The sequence below is a fragment of the Cibotium barometz genome, chromosome 11 (genome assembly GCF_041138505.1).
Source record: "Cibotium barometz isolate CiBa-2024 chromosome 11, ASM4113850v1, whole genome shotgun sequence".
Lineage (NCBI taxonomy): Eukaryota > Viridiplantae > Streptophyta > Polypodiopsida > Cyatheales > Cibotiaceae > Cibotium > Cibotium barometz.
The window spans coordinates 4889509-4912248 of record NC_141056.1 but is presented as its reverse complement, the minus strand read 5'-3'; the positions used below and the strand labels follow the sequence as shown (position 1 = coordinate 4912248).

Here is a 22740-nt window from a genome sequence, read left to right as displayed (position 1 = left end):
AGAGAACAAAGCAAGGCAGCCAGGGAGACTCTCCCTAGGTGCTGAAAAATACAAGAATTAGTACAAAGAACTGAGAGGCTATATCATACAATAGGAGGGGGGAAAAGCCAAACAGGTGGCCTGTAGTGCCAACGGGGGGACCCCACGTGTAGGGTATAGAAGGGGCCGCTGCGCCAAGTGGTGTGAAAGGCCTGGCGCCGCAAGATCGCCTCATCCGAGTCGCCCCGGATGCGGTCGTACTGTCCTTGCAAGGTGTGGATGAGCTCCTGCCAGATCCCCCGAACAGTCTCTGTTGGTGGCTCCAGTCTCCCCTCAAAGGCCCTGAAATACCGGGCCCTCCAGGTGAACCATATGGTGAGGCTGCTGAGGAGCTCCCATCGTAGATCCCTCTCCTGTGTCCAGCCGACGGACGAGAAGTCCGGTGAAGGAACAAAGCGAGGCTGGCCCCTAATGAATCTGATCGCCTGGCTTTCCTGCTCCGTCTCATAGCCCATAGCAGGCCCTGACGAAGTCAACCAAGCAGCGGCACCCCACGTATACATCCCCTCTGGAGCGAGGGGGACTAGAATGCGCAGCATCCGCAGCCAAATCTGCTGCGCCTGAGGGCAGTCCCATAGGCAATGTCTCTGTGTCTCCATAGGGTGGCCGCATCGGACGCAGGCCGCCGGAAGACCGCTGTAGACAAGCCAGGTGCCAACTGCAGAACCCCTGTGGCCGACCAGCCACTGGAAAGTCGAGATCCTGCGTGCCTGTCGACTAGCCCAGAGCCTGGTCCAAAAGTCCTCCAGGAACTCCGGTGAGAGTCCCTGAAGCCGCCAGTGCCCCAATGCAGTTGGAGAGACCATCCTCCTTGCCGTCAAAATATGTCGCCCCAACCGAACAGTATACTGGAAAAAGGTGATCTCTGTGGCCTCAAGGGATGCATAAGGATCATGCCACTCGTACTCGCCAGGGTCCCACTGGAGCCGGGCCAAGGGGCGCGCTGCATATGCCCATATACGCCAATCAGAGTCCACATCTGCAGGGTCTGGGTCAATATGCCACTTCCGAGAAGCGGCGGCCACCACCCGTATCCTCTGAAAGATACACTCTGCAACCAAAGGCGACTCCACCTCCACTCTCTGAAGTCTGCCCTCATCCTGGATCTCATAGTAGAGGCATCTGCCATCCTCAGTGCAAGCTCTGACAGCAATCAGGATCTCCAACTGAGTAAAGGCATGGGCTCGAGAGGCGTGAACCACTCCTTTGTGAGTGCCTCCTGAATGTCATCCCTCATAATCAACCCCCCTCTGAAGTGACCCAGCCTCTCCACCTGGATCTCCTCTGGGAGACTGCAGAAGGCCTGCCAGTCTCCAAAACTGCGTGCTGGGCCTGCCGCCAGTGGTCCCCAGGCTAGACGAGGCCGAGAACCCAGCATATGACCCTGCTCTGTGCGAACCGCTGGGCTCCAGATGAGCGGCTGTCTGGCCCGCTCCTCATCACAAGAAGGAGGTCTCTGAGAGAGCCCCGGTCTCAGCAGCTCCCAAACTCTCAGGATGCTCAAGGCAAATCTGTCCTCCCATCCTCTACTAAGGCCTGTCCTCCTTACCTCTGTGAAGATCCATCGCATCTCTGGTGCCCAAGTGCCCCCTGCTGGGGGAGCTCGAGCCTGCAGCCGCTGCAAAAGAAGCTCTTTCCAAGGCTCAGCGCTTGGAAGCAGCCCCCGAACAATAAGCTTCCCCAATAAGGCTCTACTCTGATCAACTGGATCTATAATGCCCAAGCCTCCCTGGGCCAACGGAAGTGTAGTAACTGCCCAAGCAACCTTTGCCCTGGCTCTGACCATCCCGCCCAGACCAAAGAAAGTTCCTGATCAGCCTCTGTACCTGGCTGATACAAGAGCTGGAGAAGATCCAGCAAGACGTAATGTACCACATGGTCGCTAAAAGCACCTGATTTGCCACCACCACCCTCCCAGCCAAGGATAGCCGAGCTGTACTCCAATACAAAAGGTTCTTCCGAATGCTCAGAAGAAGCGGGGCACTCTGTTGCTCAGGTGACAAATCTCGTCCAATCTGGCATCCCAAATATCGCACTGCTGTGCGAGGAGGAATCCATCTAAAACCCGGGTCTGGGCTCCATGCCGGAGTGGGAGCGCTACTGATCCAAAAGGCCACTGTCTTGCGCCAATTGATCAATGCTCCCGAAGCTGCACTAAAAACCTGGAGCGACTGCTCTGCCCGCTGAAGATTGGCCTCCTGGCCATGCAAAAATAAACCCGTGTCATCAGCAAACTCAGCATCGAGCAGGTCCTCCCCCCTGGTGACTGGGAGCTGGAGTCCTCTCAAACCAACCTCCTTTGCCGTCAGATACATGCTCATAGCCTCCGCAAAGAAGAGAAAAAGAAACGGGGCGAGAGGACACCCCTGACGGACTGATCTGGTCAACTCAAAACTCGGCCCCCTTCCTCCTGCAATCAGCACCTGGCTACGAGCTGTGGAATATAGAGCCGCCACCCCTCGAATCCAACCTGGCTCAAAGCCCAGGCGAAGCATAGTGCCCTCTAAGAAACCCCAATCGACTCTATCGTATGCCTTCTCAAAATCGAGAAGCATCACGACCAAGTCCTCACCAAGAAATCTAGCTCGGGCCGTCGCCTCCCAGAAGGTGAAAATGTTGTCAAGGATACTACGCTTGACGAATCCTGTCTGGGTAGCATGAATCAACTCCCCCAGGAAGGGCTGGATCCTCAAACTCCAGGCCTTTGCCAAGACCTTGTAGACAGTATTGAGTATCGTAATAGGCCTCCAATGCCGGATATCATCTGATACTCCCTCCCCCTTGGGGATAAGAAAGATCAAGCCCTTTGTAAAGCTCTGTGGCATCACCCCAGTGTCCAAAACATACTGAAAGCCCCTGCGGAGGCCTGGCCCCAAAAGGTCCCAATAGCGCATAAAAAAGGCAGGCGTCAATCCGTTCTCCCCTGGGCAACTATGGCGCGGAAGGACCCTCAAGGCCTCAGCAAGCTCAACCTCTGAGAGAGGCTCACCCAGAACTGTACGCATACGATCTGTGACCCTCCTCTGCACATGGGCCCACACAGTCTGTCTGCAAGCATCCCGAGCCTCAGTGGCTGGCTCCGCTGAGAGCAGGTCTCTATAGAACCCAGTGGGCTATGGCTCTGATCTGCTCTGGCTCAGTAGCTACCGAGCCGTCCGGCATCCCAAGCTGGCAGACTCCTGCTCGAGCGTGGCGGGGCCCAGTAATCTCAAAAAACTCCCCAGTCACTCTATCACCAAGTTGCGTCCACTGAGAGGCCTGGCGACGATAGTAAAACTCATGTCTCTGCTCCTCTGCCTCTCTAACCTCCTGGCGTGCCTGGCTCAGCTGGGATGCCACCCACTCACATGTAGGCTGCTGCTCGTGACGGCGCTGAAGCAAAGCAAGGCTACGTCTCAGCCGACGCTCCCTCTCGCGGGCCTCTCCCAGCCGTGTCAAGGCTGCAGCGTGCAAAAAAGAGCTGAGCTCGATGAGTCCCTGGGCACACTGTCCTGCTCAGAGCTCTGACTATCATGCCATATCCTCTCAATGTCCTCAGCGAGACTAGGATCTGTAAGTACCCTCTCTAGGATTCTCAACTGCAAGCTAGTCTCCCGTGTCCTCTCCTCAAGAGTCAAAATAACTGGCGCATGGTCTGAAAAAGAGGTGCCAGCGAGAATGCCAATGGAGCCCCCTCGCTCCCCTAACCTGTCGCCCACATAAAAGCGATCAATCCGTGATAGATTAGTCCCTCCCTGGTGGCGATCCGACCGAGAGAAACTAAGACTGTCCTGAGAGCGGGAGAAGGCCTCATGCGGTGGGGGCGAAGGAGGGGGTGCTGGCATCTCCTAGTCCTCAGTCGGCGCTGGAGTCTCCTCTTGGAGGGGAGCAAAGCTGTTCCTCACGGGAACCCAGTGATGGTGAGTCTGTGGCTGCTGTTGCATTGGTCTCTGGGCGTGCTGCTGGGGCTGTCTCCCTCGGCGGCGCCCTTGTCCAGGCTGCCACTCCGAGGTCTCTGTGGGCTGAGCAGGTGTCCCGGAGGCTGCCTGCCGAGCCGCATCTGTGGGCGGGCCATCAGGGGCCTGCTGCTGCGGTGCAGTTCGGGGTCTCCTGTGAGGGCAGGCCTTGGCCAGGTGGCCGACCTATCTGCAAATAAAGCACTGGTTCGGGAGCCCCGAGAACTCCACTCTCTAATCAATCCATCCCCCCCCCCTATCCTAGGTAGCTGAATGACCTTCGGAAGGGAGGAGATGTCAGGAAGCCCAGCTGCTCTAGCCACCACTGAGGCTGCAGTGGGGCCAGTCTCGAGCACCGAGCCCACCTGTGCTCCTAGCCTCGAAAGGAGCGGAAGGTACTCGCGGCGGAGTCCAGGGAAGCAAACAATAACATGGAAAAGGCGCTCTCCCTGCTCGGCCGCTGCGGGGTCAAAGCCATGCTACCAAGGTCTGAAGAATGCCCGAGCGCCCCTGATGTCAAAGGGACTCATGGCAAGGACCTGGGCCACACTCTGGGAAGTCTCGAACTCGATCTGGTAGTGTCCACGGCCCAGAAGCTGAACGTCCAGGATCTTGCCCACGTCTGCAAGAAGGCGGGCCTGAAGAAGATCTCGGATCTCCCCTCTGCTGGGGCGAGTGCCAACTATACGGCAGATGGTGGAATGTGCCTGGAGGCATTCCATCTCTGCGGCGAGGCTCGCTTCCTCTTCTGGTGAAAGAGAAAGCCTGATGGGGGTATCCTCAGGGGCGGTCGAGGGGGCTGCAGAAGAGTCCCTCTGAGGTGGGGCGGGAGGAGCCTCCATCAGAGTCTGAAGCTATGGCGAAGGCGGAGCGAATGCGATACCTGCAAGAACCGAGCTACACACGAAGGGCGGAAAGGGCAGGCGGAAGGATAAAAAAAAGAAAAACCCCCAGGGGGCGGAAAAACCTGCAAGAAGGGAAGGGGCTGAAGAAAAATTCAGCTGTCCCCATGTTGTCAAAAAGTACTCTCCATAAGAAACTGGTAGTCCGAGGATCTCTATCCCCTACAATGGATTTGGGTAATCCATGATGCTTGAAAATCTACTGAATAAGCAATCTCACCATATGATTTGTGCTGATGGACTTCTGCACTGGAATGAAGTGGGCTTACTTACTGAACCTGTCGATAATAGTCCATATTCCATCATTCCCAAATCCTAACTTTGGCAACCCAAAGATGAAGTCCATAGCAATACTTTCCCATGGAATATTGGGAATTGGTAAAGGTTGCAATAATCTTCCAGGTTTTTGTCGATCAAACTTGACCTTCTGACAAACCAAACATTCTCGAACATATTGATCGATGTTTCTTCTCATGCTCGGCCAATAGAAATAGCTCTCCAAAGTCGGAGATGTTGTCATGATACCTCTATGTTCCATATAAGGTGGGGCATGGCATTCTTCCATTACCTTTGGTCTCAAATCCTTGGTCTCAAATCCTTGGTCACACATAAGCAGGTTTGCATCATAAGAAACCCTTCCTTGATGACATAAGAGGTCACCAAATCTCCATTCTGCAATCTGTCCCAGACGTCTTTGAAATCTTCATATTTAGCATAAAGATCTTTCATTATAGTGAAGTCCAAATGATATCCCATAGAAACTACATTGGTCATTGGTCTTCGAGATAGAGCATGTGCTACTTTATTGTCTTTACCATGGGTATGCATAATCTGAAAATGAAATTGGACCAAATAACTAGTCCATTTTATATGCTTTTCTGATAACTTAGGTTGAGACATAAAATACCTAAGACTTTGATGATCTGTCTTGATAACAAACTCAACACCCATAAGATGGTGCTTCCAAATCTTTAAAGCGTGATTGATAGCCATCAATTCTTTCTCGTATGTGGGTGCGGTCTTTTCGGCTCCTTGAAGTCCTGGACTCTCATAGGCCACGGCATGACCCTCTTGGTTCAAGACTGCTCCAATGCAATCTCCTGAAGCATTATATTCTACCATGAATGGCTTTGATAAATCTAGAATAATCAATACCGGTTCTTTGCTAGCATAAAACTTTAGTGCTCCAAAGGATTCTTTTTCAGCTTTGGCCCACCGAAATCCCACGGCTTTCGTTGTCAAATCATGTAGTTGACTTGCTACTACCGCAAACCTCTTGATGAACTTCCTGTAATAAGAGCATAAGCCAAGGAAACTTCAAACTGCATGCACAGAAGTCAACTCTGGCCATTCCACAATAGCCTTGACCTTATCTGGGTCCATCCCCTGACTCCTTCCTTGGACACTATATGGCCCAAGTAGTGAATCTCTGACAAAAAGAACTCACTCTTCTTGCCATTCACATACAACTTGTGCTTCCGCAATTCCTGAAATACCATATCCAAGTGCTTTAGATGCTCTTCTTCGTTCTTTGAATGCACAATAATGTCATCAAAGAAAGTCAATCCAGACTTTCTATATGCTCGGAATATTCTTTCCATCATTTGGTTGAAGGTAGCCTGGGCATTGGTAAGACCAAAAGGCATCACCAAGTACTCATAGAGTCCAAAAGTAGTCTTGGATGCGGTCTTGTGAATGTCCTCTAGAACAATCTTGACTTGATGGTAATCACTCTTCAAGGCGATCCTGCTAAAGATAGTGGCTCCATCCAATCTATCCAGGATATCATCAATCCTAGGAATAGGAAACCTGTTCTTTACAGTGATCTTGTAAGGAGCCTTGTAATCAATACACATGCGCCAAGAACCATGCTTTTTCTGAATCAATAAGACTGGGGAGCAAAAAGGTGATGAGCTAGGTTGAATCAAACCCTTTTCCAAAAGCTCGGTCACTTGCTTCATGATCTCCTCTTGTTGAGCCTGACTAACTCGATAAGGAGGTCTGTTAGGAGGTGAGCTTCCTGGCATGATGTCAATCTTATGATCTTTCGGTCTCTTTGGAGGTAGCTCTCTTGGAAGAGTATCTGCAAAACAATCCTCATACTTCTTTAGGAAATCTTTTCTTTCATGATCAAGAGTTGAGAGTGACTCATCACCCTCAGATTCCTTAGGATCTCTTACATATATCAAGTACGAGGAAATAGATTACTTTATTGCTTTAGGAACTTGTACATGACTAATGAGTGGAATGGAATTCCCCTCAACTCTTACATCAAAAGTTACATTCTTGCCTTTAAAAGGAAACCTAATCTTATTTCCATCCCAATCAATGGCCGGGTCTATCTTCTTATGCTAGGGCATACCCAAAATCACATTACAATGTCCAACTTTGCTAACAACAAAGTTCTCATGATCCACACAGTCTCCAATCTGTAAGTGGAGCTTTCCCAAAATAGGAGTCACCTCGGCTGACATTCCTTCAAAAGCGGCACCTGCTGTAATAGGAGTTCCAAACCTATCTGGAGGGAGGTTCATGGCTTCAACCACTTGTGGATGGATGTAGTGGTGGGTAGCACCACTATCGAAGTGGATAAGTACTGGTTGGTTTGCCACTTTGCCCCACTCTTTGGAAAGCTGCCTCTTCTCTGGTGGTATATCATCTTGATGTTGGAGTTCTTTAGGTAATGCATTACTTTGGGGCAGTTTGGTTTCTTAATTTGGTCTATCAGGACATTTTGCAGCCATGTGTCCTTTCTTTCCACATAGGAAATATTTACCTTCTTTAACATACTCCTCGAGTTGCTTGCGGGATAGCTTCTTTTGGTACAATGGGGGTTTATCCTCATTCTTGTTTTTCTTTTCTTGTGGCTCATTCCTTGCTTGAGACCCTTGTTTGAACCTCTTCATTTGGGACAAGTCTCGATTCTCATTCTTTGATTTGCCCACCATCCAAGGCATATATAGAGCTTTGGCCTGGAAGGCTTTGTCTTGGGTTTCTTCCAAGGTTTTAGGTCCCGCCATATAGACTGCTTGCAAAAGCTTTGGTTGCAATCCATTGACAAACTTTCACATTTCCATCAATGGTGGGATAGGAGTATATGAGGTAAATGTAAACCGGCCTTCAGATACCCAAAGGGCGGTGAAACAAACATTTGCACATAAAACACTTCAACACCATTGAGGACCTAGAAAAGGAAAACAAACAGGGGGAGCTAGAGTGCTCCTGCAAAAAGTACACGGACACCGATTGGCCCCAAATCGCAGTGGCGCCCCTTGCGGTATTTCTTTAATTGATTTTAAGAGCTTTGATTACAATATAAGGCTGGTAATTCAGCCGTCCCAGTAGAACTCCTGAAGCCTGCAAAGAACCTGCATCTAGCTTCTTGTCCACACGGCATCCACAAACAAATCCAGCCATTGTTCATATCAAAAGACTCTCTCACATTGAGTCTGCATACAGAAGCTTTCTCCCATGATCAAGGCTGCCACAACCATCCATAGCCTCTCACACTATGAATAGCATCACACCCCGACACATCCAGTGCTCCTGTATCACAACACAGACTCCCAAACTGTCTCTCAAAAGAGAACTCGCATCACAGCACAGCATACCATACAGTTGACACACCTGTACAAACCCTCTCTACCTTCCAAGGGTACTATCCATCTCTGTCATGGATTCCCTGTCTCCTGTCCTATCAGTAAGAAGGTTGTACCAAACATGTGTCCACTCCTGTATCTTCTGCCTGCATGTGACCTATCTCCTGGAGAAACCCAAAACATGTTTCCTCGTCGAGAAAATCTACGACCTATTTTCACATGAAACCCTTAGGCCTGTTTCCCTTTGAAACTTATGTCCTGTTTCCATACAGAACCATTCATAGCACCATTCAACAACAGTGCCAACAACAGCATACATCTAGTTACCTGTTCCCTCATGAAACATCTGGCAACATAGTGATGTCCATAACTGTAGATCCCACTGTTCCTTTCTAGCAGGAAGAAAACAATCTGCTCCATGAGCACGCAGCCATGCGAGCTTGCTTCACTCCCATGCCAAGAAACATAACCAAATGACCTGTACTCGAAGCCAAAGACCCAAGCACATAGCTGAATTTGTTACCAAATAAAATCAGCCCATAAACTGTCCTAAAACAGTCCCGAATCCAAAGCAAAGAGAAACTGAAAGTTCCATCAGATGAACGCCATCGACATGATGTCTATGTTCATGGAAATCCAGCCCCTGTCCACCTTTGTATCAAGAGAAACCAACCCTTGGCCACCTAGGAGAAAAGCACGCAGCCCTAAACGCCTGCAGTCCAGCCCTCCTGTGCACCAAGCGAGAAAGAGAGAGAGAAAAGAGAGCATGTGCCGCAGCTTCAGCCCTTCTACTATTTCTCCTGCAACTTGCCACCCTCCGGAAGAGATCTTGTCGGCCAACAGTCCTGACCACATGGAATCCAAAGCTGTACTTTTCTGCAGACCAGCCAGCCGCCTGGAGAGAGAAAGAAAACGCATCCTCCAAGTGCTAGAGAGAGAGAGAGATAGAGCGTTGCAGTCTGCCAGCTTTCCAAAAAAAGAGATAGAGAGTGGGTGAGCTTGCTGAGCTGTGCGCTGCCCTGCAATCTGCCCACCTGCGCTCCTTGGTGACCAATCCGTCAAAGAAGAAGCACCCCCGTCTGCTGGCCCGACTTGTAGCTAGAGAGGGAGAACCTCCACATGCTGTTCAGCCCCCATATGCCACCTGTAAACAGTCCGCCTGCCTGCAGCTCAACTCTGTCCCTCTGTCCAGCCCACGTGCAGTCCATCCACGTGGAAGTTCAGGCCATCAGTCGCGACAGAGAAAGGCTTAGAAGCTCCCTCCTTCAGAATCCAGCAGTCGCCTCCAAAAAGCACATGCGCCTGCTGTAGGGATCGGCGCCTCTTTTGCCTGCTAGCCCTCCTTTTCCCCAAAAAGCACACGTGGCCCCAAAATAGCTTATGGGCCACGTTTTCTTCATATATGGCATTAAAAATTACTTTAAAGGTTTTTAAAACCTTTTAAGTTAAAATTCCTTTGCCCCCTTTCACACATGGGGTTATCCACACATGGGCTTCCATCTTCACTCCCACCTGATGCCATTCACACTGTCCACCATGTCCCCGTGCACATCTGCATCTTGTCCAAAGAAAAACACAGGGTCGTGACAGTAAACTTCAATGAGACGGCTGAAAAGTTATTAAGATATGTTGCCACACTTTATCCTGCCTTCTGCTTTACCTCACCCCATTCGTTTTGCACATCTGCCTCGAAGTTTGCGGGAAGGAACTTTTTGTTGAACATGGTTTTGAAATCGGTCCATGAAGTAGGCTTGATCCCATCTTGGACCACTTTTAGCCACCAATTCAAGGCGGCATCTTTTAAGTGCATACGGACCATGCGGAGTTTGGACTTTTCGGAGAAGTCCTCTCCTCCAAAGACGGTGTCGAACTATTTGATGAAGGATATGGCTTTCTGGGTGTCTTGCTTTTTTCCATAAAAGGTATCAAACTTTACACTTTTCTCTCCTGGCTTAAAGTCCACTTTGTTGGTTGAAGGCTCCTTTGCCTTCTTCTCTTTTGCTAGGCCTGAGGAGGCTGGATCTGATAAAGCGAGTCTAGGGGTAACTTCTCTCCGTCCTCCATGAGTGATGGATCGGGTGTCCTTGGGTTCTTCTCCATTGGTAACCCCTTTACCTCATAAATATGCTTTGGCGGCTTCCACAGCTTTAGCTTCAGTGACTTGGTCTTTGATAAAATCTTCGAACATCTGAGCTCTTCTATAGCCTTGTTCCTTCTTGGCTCTCCAAGCTAGGAACTCTTCATCTTAAGATACTGTTTGAACTTTTGAAAGTCTCGATATTTAACGGATGTCATGACTGCGGTCTCATGAGAGACAGATAGGTGGCCTTGGATCCCTCCTTGATGCTTTGGGTTGGCTTCATAGTTGTTCCCTTCTTGATGCCCTTGGTCTCCCTCTACTCTCGACATGGCTCTGTCACCCCATAAAAGATTTCTTCAAGAGACATCTTGCTCTGATACGACTGTAAGCCCAACGGAGTGTGCTGTGACAGATGCAACCACGTGTATGAAAGATATAGATAGAGAGAGAAGGGGGAGAGAGAGATGGAAATAGGGGTTTCACACCGTCATAGTAGTTAGGAAACGCGTTTCCTACAGGGAAGGAAATGTTTCCTTGTAGGAAACACGTTTTTTCCAAACAAATTTTATAACATTTTTTTTTCCCCAAAATCTTACGTCAACATCTTGCGACTCTTTTGATAAACATTTCTTTAGTTTTCGTGCGCCGCTTTTCCCTCATTGTCAACATCGAATACAACGTTGCAAAATCGCCACTCCTCCTCCCTTGGGTCGCATGCCTACAGTCAGGTGTGTTTTTTATCAAACCTGCTTGCTAATTTTGGCCAATTTGGGGCAAGCTGGAGATGTTGAAAATTGGGGGTTTTCTTCACAGAGACCCCATTAAGCCTCCAACATTTGCTTAGACTCTGCCCAAGGGTCTTAAGCAAGTATGTAATCCATTATATGACTGATTTTTGTCAATTGAAGTGGTTTGAAAATTGGGGGTTTCTCTACAGGCACACTCCAACAAAATGCCTCGCGCAAGAGATGATATGTGGACCCATGTGATCAAATCGGCCACCTACAAGGGTGGAGGTGCTTCCAAATGGAAGTGCAAGTATTATGGGTTGCAGTCCAGTGGCAGCATAGACCGGGTGAAGGCCCATTTCATAGGTTTAGCGGGGAAGGGAGTTAGCCCTTGTCCAATTGTGCCGGATGCTATCAAGGCATCATTACAAGAGTGGAAGAGAGCCAAATTATTAGGCCAAATGAAGTTACCGACAAAAAAGGAGAGGAATGAAGATGAGGAGGAGGAAGATGTGGATGTGGATGTCTCAGTTACAGGTAGTACAAGTGTATCCAAGAAACAAAAGGTTACAGAAGGTAGCTTTGCACCACGGGCACAAAGGACTCCCATCCCCATTGCCAAGGCCTTGCAGAAAGGGAGTCACAAAGCCGGTCTACAGATGCAGGCTAAGCAAGAGGCCACCCAAGAGCTGACAAAGCTCTTCATACAATGTGTTTTGTCTTTCAATATTGTGCGCACTACACAATGGAAAAAGGCTATGCGGGCAATCAGCCGCATAGGATGTGAGTGGGAGGGGCCCTATTATGCGGCCTTGTGCACATGGGAGCTCAGAAGGGAGAGACAAACTGTGGAGATGGAGGTAGAGCCTCTCAAGGAAACATGGAAAAAATATGGATGCACTCTTCTATGTGATGGATGGTCGGATGTCAGAAAGAGGAGGCACAATGTTCTTGCATGCCATAGATGCATCCATAGCAGGCACAACGGTGAGGTGAGTACATTTGGCGACACATTTGAAAGGTTGTCATGGAGATTGGGCCATAGAATATAGTGCAGGTGATCATTGATAATGGCTCAAATTGTGTCTCCATGGGAAGGATGCTTGTGTCTCCATGGGAAGGATGCTTGAGGAGTTTCCTACCATTCTTTGGACTCCATGTGTTGCTCATAGTTTGGACCTCCTCATCAAGGATGTGGCAAAGATAGGTTGGGTGTCAAACATCTTTAAGACCTCTCGCATGATGGTAAAGTTTGTGACAAAGAGGCCGAAGGTGCTTGCTATGTATCGGACACACAACAACTTAGAGCTTCTCAAACCTTCTACCACTAGATTTGCATATGCACTCTTCTATGTGATGGATGGTCAGATGTCAGAAAGAGGAGGCACAATGTTCTTGCATGCCATAGATGCATCCATAGCAGGCACAACGGTGACAGGTGAGTACATTTGGCGACACATTTGAAAGGTTGTCATGGAGATTGGGCCATAGAATATAGTGCAGGTGATCATTGATAATGGCTCAAATCGTGTCTCCATGGGAAGGATGCTTGTGTCTCCATGGGAAGGATGCTTGAGGAGTTTCCTACCATTCTTTGGACTCCATGTGTTGCTCATAGTTTGGACCTCCTCATCAAGGATGTGGCAAAGATAGGTTGGGTGTCAAACATCTTTAAGACCTCTCGCATGATGGTAAAGTTTGTGACAAAGAGGCCGAAGGTGCTTGCTATGTATCGGACACACAACAACTTAGAGCTTCTCAAACCTTCTACCACTAGATTTGCATATACATTCATTGTGATTGAGAGACTGGTGAGCGTCCGCCATGGACTCCTACGCATAGCGGTTTCCAGGGAGTGGATGGCTTGGGATGATCATGACAGTCCCAAGGCCGTTGCATTTGTATACGTTGTCATCATGAGGGACACTTGGTGGCAAGAGGCTGAAGCTCTCATAAAGGCCATTCAGCCTATTTATAGTGTTCTTCGCATCATGGACATGGAGGATAGCAGTCTGGGACTCCTGTACAGGTTCATGGATAGAATTGGTGAAGCTTTGAACTGCTGCATTGTCTTATTAGCAGAGAAGTATGCTGCATTATGCATGCACTCTTAGTCTCTTAGTCTCTTTGATTCTTCAATCTTGTATAATATCAGGCTTATGACATTATACTGTATACATTTCATGGCTGTCTTTTAGGGTTCGGGATATCCGAGCCGTGTGGAACACACGATGGGATTGGTTTCATAGACCAATCCATGCAGTTGCTCACATATTGCATCCTCTTTGGAGAAATGAGGAGCAATACAATAATGAGGAGCTTGAGGATGGATGGCAGCAGTACATCTAGAGATACACTGGAGGGGATGTGGACCCGCTAAGGCAGCTGGAGGATGAGCTACTTATTTTTTTTTTCTTCAGAAAGAGACTTCTATTAAGTATGAAAAAGGCATACAACAATCACAGCTATAAGTCGGAAAAGAATAGAATCACCCCAATATGTAAGGTGATTTCAACCACTGAGGAGCATCATGATGCCATGAAAGACCTGTGGGACTACGAAGAGGCAACCTCAATCCAGAAATACCAGCAGTGGAGCGGAGAAAGATGCTCATGGCCTCTGCAACTTTGATATATAATAATGGGGCTAAAGGGCAACCTTGCCGTACTGAGTATCATGGCCTCCGCATTTTGGCCGTCACTGAACTAAATTTAAAGCTACCATTTCAGAAAATAAGTAGCTCACTCTCCTCTATCACTACAAGCGAGCACACTACTTTGTGTCATGGAATGATGGATGATTGGATCATGGATCATGGACAGTGGACCATGGTCTTTGAATCATGATCATTTGACATTGATGATGGATGATTATATGGTTTTTGTTATTTGTGATTCAAAGACTGTAGGCTTCAAATTGATGTTTCCATGTATTCTATGCATTTAGTGTTATTTTTACATATTTTATACAATATATATTTGAAATTTTGTACATGCAAAAACCTGTAGGTAGGAAACTTGTAGGAAACTTTGGGCTGATTTTACGAAACCCGTTTGAAACTTTTAGGAAACCCGTTTGAAACTTTTAGGAAACCCGTTTCAAACAACCCCCTAAACTATGCTCACACCGTACACCACGCTGAGCGGGGAACAAGCCCGGCCCCCTCTTCAGGAATTTATTTGAAAAACAATCCACGGGACTTTCCAAGCCAGGACCAATAAAATAAATGAATACAATATCAAACAAGAGTGCCGATGTCGAGGTCGGGTTGAGTCGATGTCGAGGCACAAGATAACTGATGCCGAGCTCACCACAAGGATGACCCACAAGAGTCTTACACCGGGCTAGTACCAATATGGCAATATCCAATATCTGAATCAAGTCGGAGTACTTCTCTATATCTTCCACCATGAGAGTACAAGGTTCTTATATACTTGAGGGTTCCATGCTTTTGCCTTGTTTTGCTTTTTGCTTTGCCTCTTGCTTTTGTTTTATTTTCTTGCTTTTGCTTTTCCTCTTTGCTTTTGTTTGATTAATATTAATAATAGTCAAGGATCTTGATTTGTGCTTTCACAATCTTCAAGGCCTTGCTTTTTGGCCCTGGAGTTGCTTTATGAAAAAGCGTCTTTTAGCTTTTTGATCCAGTTCGATGTCCTCTTTCCAACGATGCCTTCAGTTTTTTAGTCAACAAAGTTTGACTTTTGGTATCCATTATCCTGTCCATGTGTCTGGGCATGAGTTCTATCATGTGAAAAGAGCTTGGAGGACCAAATAGTTACAACCTAGCTAGGAGTATAACTAGTAGAATCCCCTGACTTCGTGGAAGTTGGGACAAAAACATTAATTGAAGAATCATGTTCCAAACATGCATCGGCATGAGATTTTGTCATTGAATGCGAGCAGATTATAAATATTCTTGCTTATATGGACTTGTATTCTATCCACAGAATGGGATTTGATCCCTTGATTTTGGGATTCTGTTCTAAAGACACAGTTGGGTCTTGCAACTTGTCTATGGACTTAATAATTTTCTCTCATTGGTGTCTAATATATGTGCTTTATCAGAAACTGTGGAGATACATTTGGTTCTTGTGCCTGTATTTGGATCTATGTATATAGCATGACCAAAGTATGATTTGCATTATGGATCAAAGCTACAAAGTTGAGAACAACTTTTCAGAAGGCGGGGAGATGTCACCATTTTGGAACTTTCCCATTTCTCATATGTGGATGGTCTTTTGAAGGCCCCAGGACACCCAAAGGGCTCTGATGTAAAAGCTTTGGGAATGGGGGATTATCCAGTAACAACGAATGAGAGACCCTTGATGTTGTTGGCTGTGCCTGTAAGGATGACATGGACTTGCAAAATGGCAGTGAAACCCTTGGGAAATCAAAGATGAGTGGGCTTGTAGGCCTCTATGAGTAGCTTGGGTAAGGGCCATGTGAACAAGGCTATAAGGAGGAGATTGTTGTGTATTTTTATAGTGACGAGTTCACATTCTTTTTAATGGTGGACACATTTTAATGACGGGTGGAGAGTTTATAACACAAGCATCCTGTATTTCAATGTGATGTGAACAAGATTACTTCATGAGGGTGGATCTCTTCGGCACTTTGGTGTTTTGGGCATCTTTGGACATTCTTTCTATCATTTGGGCATTTGTTTTCTATATTTGGATCCTTTCTCAGCTCAAAAAGGTAGCTTTTCACTTTATGTAGACTTTTTGTTTCAGCCCCCAAGCACCATAAGCATGATTTCCAAGTTGTACGACCATGTCCATACTGCTCTGATGCATCTGTACATTTCCGTACTATGTTCGTACATACCATGCTGCATCCGTATGCTCCATATGGCTCATACTTTGCCCTGTATTCCAGCTGTATGACTTGTTTCAGCTTCTGTGCCACCTGATTTACTTAATTTACTGGCTGCACCGGTTGACCTAATTGATGTACTGTCTGATTTACTTGATGTGCTAACTGTAGCAGGTGATCTAAGTGATGCACCGGCTCATTTATCTGATGTATCAGCTGTTGATGCCCTGTTTCTATTGTGGGCTGCATAAGAACATGTTTGTGCAAGTGTACCCGACTGTACACACGTTTATGCTGACCTGATGTATTTGCCTTGCACAAGCCAAAAGTCAAGTTTATGTAAGATCCTCCTTTGGGAGCTGGTGTAAATGCTAAGATGTGCAAGGTGCACTCAGCCAAGTTCTGGCATTCAAAGACAAATAAGTCACAGAGAAAGAAAGAAAGATGTTATTAACGTCTAAGAAAAACCCGAAGGGTCTATGAGACCAAAAAGCTGTTTCATGTGATCCATGAGTAAATTGGATGTCAAGGCAATGTGGAAAAAGTAAAAACTAGCTGCCGAAAGGATAGACAGGGTCCATGTACTACATCGACCCTGTGTGTGCAATAAAGTAGGCAGCAAAAGAATCATGTGTCTGGGCTCATGATGTGTCGTTCCTGATGGACCGTGTACCTGGCCTCAATACCAAACACCAGTGGGGCTGCTTCTCTATATCGCTGAAGCAAGTCCTGGATCTGGAGCTGGCAAGTGGAGGGTCTGGGCCGCTGGGAGCAGGGGCGTTGGGCTCTTGGAGGGACTGTGCTCTCTCTTCCCCGTGTGCATGATGCCATCCTGCTGCAGGTCTGTAGGGTGCTCACTCCATGAGGGTGTCCAGCTATCCTGATCCACGTGTCTCGGGGAATCTTGTACAGGCTGAGTGTCAGTTGGGGCGCTCCGCTGGGAGCCAAAGAAGAGAGAAATGAAATGATATATTAATGTCTCTAAGAGGCCATAGTGGCCTATGATACCAAAACTGAGAGTACATCTGAAGTTGGTGTCTCATCAAAGAGAACAACTAAATGAGACTAAAAAGTACAAAAAACTGATTGTCCTACAGTTATAAGAACAGAACTGTAAGACTCCGAGATGATACTGAGTAGAAAATACTGAAAAATGTATATCAGGTAGATCCATGTATGCTGATCAGTTGAAGTGTCGCCCTCTCCTTAGATCAAGTATTCCGCCATGGGGCTGTCTAGATTGGAGAGGTCGTAGAAGCGAGGTAGGTGCCTCCTCATGAATCTTGCTGAGCTAGGTGATAGAAGAGAGAGAGAGAGAGAGAGAGAATGACTTTAATTTATTGCTCCTGATGGATCTTGCTGAGCTAGGTGGCTGAACACACAGATCCATGCAATGCCTGCACAGCGATTGTTGCAAAATCTTATCGTCTTTGGTTGCAGCATGAGAGTCGAACAGATGACATAACCGTTATAGTTGTTTGTGTCGATGGTCTGCCTAATGTAAGCAAGGCTATACAACTGTGGATCTTCATGACTGTGCACAAAGTGCTGATTTGGTTATAACTTTTTTTTGTGAGTGAGTGAAATTTTCAATGTTAATGAAATTCAGGAAATAGGAGGAAGTGCTGCTAGCTGCAGGCATGGCTAGGGAAGGCTTTGCAGGTAAAATTTTTGTTCAATGGCCTGACAAAGAAACATCATCGTGTCTTGTGTGATTTCATGGAGAGACTGGATGTTCAGGATCTTGTAGTACAACAGGTTTGTCCACTGCTAGATTTTGTCAAAGTCTTTGTCTGGTGTTCTCACTCTTAGTTTAATGGTCATATATATGGGGATGCAGGAGGGCATGATCTGGGCATGGTGGTGAATGGATACAGTGCTGATACCTTCTCTTGGTTTGGAGTATTAATGTAAGTTCTTTTTTCTTCCTTGAAAAGATCTTCAGTTAGTAAGAAAATAGGACATTCACTCACAAGCAAATTACAACCTTCCGACAAAGAGCTAGGATGTGGGGGGCAGGGGTGGTCCCTCCATGGCTGGAGGCTTGCAGAGGGAGACTACCGGTGAGATGGAGAAAAGAGCTACACAGGGGGCTTGTAGCACTTGAGTATACGGTTGTCACCTTGACAAAGAAACGGTCCCAAGTTTGAAGTGCGGAGGCTGTGCGCCATGCACTGTAGCATCATCTGTGAATCACCTTGTAGATGTTCCTACTGTCCCAGAGGGTGTGGATGATATCCGTGCAAATAGAGCTGATTCTCTACCTGGCCACAGGGGGGAGGGCGAGGGGTGTTATCGCTTTAGCGTGCTCACCATATATGCCTGCATGCAATGCTGCTACCAAGCCTTCATCGCTGATCGATGAGGGTTAGAGTAGGCCAGCTGGACATATTCCCTGCGATTATTTGCTGTGAGTGAAATCATAGAGGACTGCGAGAGGCACATTGGGGCTTGATGAGCCTAGATATGTCGTGTACAGCTTTTGAGAATGGGGATTGTCTGAAACAACTTTCATGCTTGCTCGATGTATGGAAATGATTTGAAAGTGCGAAATGTTTTGGCAATGTAGTCCGGCATGGTCTCACCTTCCTGTTGCTTGAGGCTTGTAGATTTGAGCTGGTATCTCAAGATCTCGTAGTTTGCCTTGTCAAGTGGGTTCAGTGTCCAAAACCATTGGCTCGCTTTGCCTTCAAGGCAAGGTACAAATGAGCAAAACTTGGTGGGATCATCAATCCTTACCATGGCTTTGCAAACTTGATTGAACTTCTCTAAGTACTGAATGGGATCTCAAGTTTCATCAAATTTGGTCATCATCCTTTGGATTGGCTTGGGCTTGCCCAAATCTAGGCCTATGGATGCTATATTCGTGGCAACCCCTCTTCCCATTTCAAATGCCAGCTTTGAGCCTTAGCATGTCTTCTGCATATGCACGTGGCAGTGGAACGTAAGGGGATGGTTGTGCAAAACACTGTGTCTCTGGTTTTATAGTTTCATGCCCCATGGGGTTGGGCTGTGGTTTCCAATGGCATTGGTCCTACACGTGCTTGGCTTTGAGGCTATAGGCTTGCGGTGGCTGAGGACACATTAGGTGGATAGACTATGCATGCTGGTCGTTTCAGTGTGGTTATGCCCTAGATGGTATGGTGCATCCTTGCACATCCATCACAAGGGAGTTCTGAGCATGGGCTTGTGCACAATAGTGCTGCTGTTTGCAACCGTGGGGCATTGCACACGCCTTGTACACTCCACACAGTGCACCTAGCCGGCCATACTCGCCCCTTGTTTGCTCACTATCGAGGCCGCCCATTTACAGAGGATTACCCACCCTGCAGAAAAGCACATAACAGCACAATTTAGAAAAAACACGTGTAATATATTTTGAGTTACAAAAAAAAACAATGCATCCTCAGTTTTGTTTTGGGAAGAAGAAAAGTAAACTATTTTTGCTAATAAAAGCAAAAACAAAGCGTGCTTTTTGTTTGAGTTTTCTTTTCCCCCAAACTCACTTACCTTGCTTCTTACAAATCAAGAGATCTCTCTGTCCCTTTGTTAGGGATTAATTATGTGAGAGCACCTTCCTGTGTGGAAGTTTCATATGCCTCTATGGGAGGACTCAACAGAAAATCTGCAACTCACAGAAGCTCAAGTGCATGTGGACACCCAAACCTGTGTGATTCTTGGGACAGACCATCTTCTATGCATGCTATTTCTGCTTTTGCACAATTTTTGGGTGGATCTTAAGGAGGGGTGATGGGGACAAGGATGGTGGATTTGCCCTCGCTTTGAGCAAATCCTTTTTGTATTTGAATGTGCAAATGGAAAATCGACTTTAACAACTAGCTATACTTGTATGCATGCTACACCTGTTTTGTGCAACCTATGGAAGGTTTTTGAGGAAGCAAAAGTGTTACTCGTTTGTTACTTGTTTCTTTTTGTTGACCTTAGGAGCCCATTGTGACTAGCTAAGTAGAAGTGGAAGGAATTAGTAAGAACTATTGGTTTTGCTACCCGTTTCACTTGGCTAGTGGGTTAGCCACTTGTGTTCAGTTAGGGTTTGGCCTCAGCTTTCTGGTATATCCAGAGGACTAACACTTCCAAGGTTAATCCTCTGCAAAACACAACGTTCAAAGTTTTTGAAAGCAGTATTCAAGTTGTGGAGGAAGTAAAAGTGTTACTCGTTTGTTACTTGTTTCTTTTTGTTGACCTTATGAGCCCATTGTGACTAGCTAAGTAGAAGTGGAAGGAATTAGTAAGAACTATTGGTCTTGCAACCCGTTTCACTTGGCTAGTGGGTTAGCCACTTGTGTTCAGTTAGGGTTTGGCCTCTCAGCTTTCTGCTATGTCCAGAGGACTAACACTTCCAAGGTTAATCCTCTGCAAAACACAACGTTAACAGTATTTAAATTTCCTCTTTACATTGGTTAGTTAAATCCTCTTTCTTGCCATCCATAGTTTCTTCTTGCTGAATTAGCACTAGGATTTGTGTATCCTTTTTGGAGGAGGAGAAAGGGCCCTAGCCATACTGTGCAATCAGATCCCGTTGGAACATGGTACTCTTATAGGGACAATGTCACCATTCACCCACCCAAATGGTCTTCTCTAGTCTCGTGCCAATTTATGGGGGCCAGCCAACTTTCGTGCTACCCGTATTGAGGCTAGTGTGTGGATCCGAGTGCACGGGATCCCGGTTTCTGCATCCATTTGTGGCCATTGTGTGGATCCGAGTGTCTGGGATCCCAATTCCACGTTTTCCGATGTGCCAAACTTATGCCCGGAAATGCCAGTTCTGTACACGACATTGACCTTCAGTGAGTGGAGGCGGCTGTGCTGGAGGACCTGCCACTACTTGTGTTGTAGTTTGGGTCCCCCTTCCTGTTGTGGTTGATGTTGCTGAGAAGTAGTGGTTGCTACTGTTGCAGAACGTGGCTCTTGCCTTGTAACAATCTCCAACAACCCCTTGGCCATCAAAAGACTCTTCATCATGAAGCTCCACAGTGAGCAGCTGGGTCTTTGGTTGTCATGAGTCCACTAAACCCAAAAAGGTTAGAAACTGGTGCTCTTTGTGACATCCTCACAATAAGAGATTTCCCAAAGCAGATTTATGTGCAAGAAACATGAGAGTTCCCCCATGAATGTGAACTTTTTGTGCACTAGCATGCTTGTGACAAAGAACGGGAAAAGAACTGGATTGTGCACACAAGGCATTGGGATTGGACTCAATCTAACATGCGATTGCCAAAGTATACCAAAAACAAGATGTATACTTGAGTGAGCAGAACAAAGCTTCGAGGGACATGCACAAGAACTGGAGTGCCTACTATGGATGCCTAATCCAATAAAAGATCTCTGAGAGAAAGTCCCAAAGCAAGAAACCAATACCTCAAAGTTTTACAAGTGATGACAGCTGATGTCAATGGAGAAGTGGAGTTGGCGACGATGATGGCGAAGGATGGAGTGTAGAGGCAAGGAGGTCGGGCTGATCGACAAGGCAGAACCAAGGGCCGATGGATGTGGACATGGGGTGGTGAATGAGGGTTGAACAGAGCTGCCATGAACTCAGCCGGCGGTGGTGTTTGGCCCAGAACTAGAGCTGTGAGCAAAACGGCCATCGCAGTTGGCTGGGTGGCGATGGTGCATTGTCCACTAGCTCCGCCCATAATGGTGGCGGAAAAACCCGACTAGCAACGGATGGCGTTCAGCTTTGGATAGGCAGCCGTGGGTGGTGTCGGCTCTGGACGGGGGGTGGAAACTGACGGAGGTGTTAGCTGTGCACTAGCTCTGATACCAATTGTTAGGTATTAGGGTTCAACCACAAGGTTAAGCAAGAGGGGGCATGAGATAAATTGAAAGATTAGGCACACTTAATTATTATGATAATGCTCCTTTTATAGGAGAGACCCCCCTTTACAATGTGTATACATATTTTGCCACCACATGTGCCACATGTCAAACTATGATGCCAAGTGTCCCTAAGAGGTGTCACCTACATACATCATTGCTTACATAAGATCCTTTTAAGAGCTTGTCCCACACACTGGTGGGCTATGCACACACTAGAACCGCTTTATTTAAACCTAGAATACTAAGTAAATAGGTGCAAGTTTACACAATGACCTAGCACTTGTTTATTCCCACATTCATCACTATTAATATTCAACCTTTGCATGTTTGATATTGTTTTTGCGTCGTGAACTGTTTTCGTGTGGCTGCTTGCTATGAATGTCCAGCTCACGGGCCTGGGACTCCTACCCGTGAACCGTGCGAATGACCTGTGTTTTGATGTGTTTTGTGGCATGCGAACAGGTTGTAAGTGCACTCTAAACCTTTGTTTTAATCCATTAACATGCTTTGTAATGTTTATAACCTTTGTAGGTTCATACTCATTAAAAATTGAGTGGACACTTTATTGAAGTGCTCGGGGCCAAAATCCTGAGGGCACTTTGTTTGGGCACCCTATTGGCAAGATGTGTGAGCGGGACACCCCATAAGTGAGGGATGACCACCCATGTGGCCAAAGGTTGGTGTGGGTACCTAAGATCCCATGCATGATTCTTTTCCTCCTCTTGTAAGCTTCTTTGTCATCTTCCTTGCACACAAGCTCTCCATCGTGTTTTTCATAAAGGAGGCTACACTCATCCATAT

The 22740-nt window shown here is 47.0% G+C and overlaps 1 protein-coding gene across 1 annotated transcript in view; it reads left to right on the top strand.

Annotated features, from left to right (window-relative positions):
- Positions 1-22527, top strand: part of LOC147633680 (Protein phosphatase 2C family protein) — a 39870-nt gene extending 17343 nt beyond the window's left edge. The window contains 5 exon segments of the mRNA XM_086804660.1: positions 17467-17598; positions 17708-17725; positions 17728-17856; positions 17939-18008; positions 22471-22527. Of these exon segments, the coding sequence (XP_086660786.1) occupies positions 17467-17598; positions 17708-17725; positions 17728-17856; positions 17939-17965 (306 nt within the window). The 3' untranslated portion in view covers positions 17966-18008; positions 22471-22527.
- Positions 22528-22740: the final 213 nt, after the last annotated feature.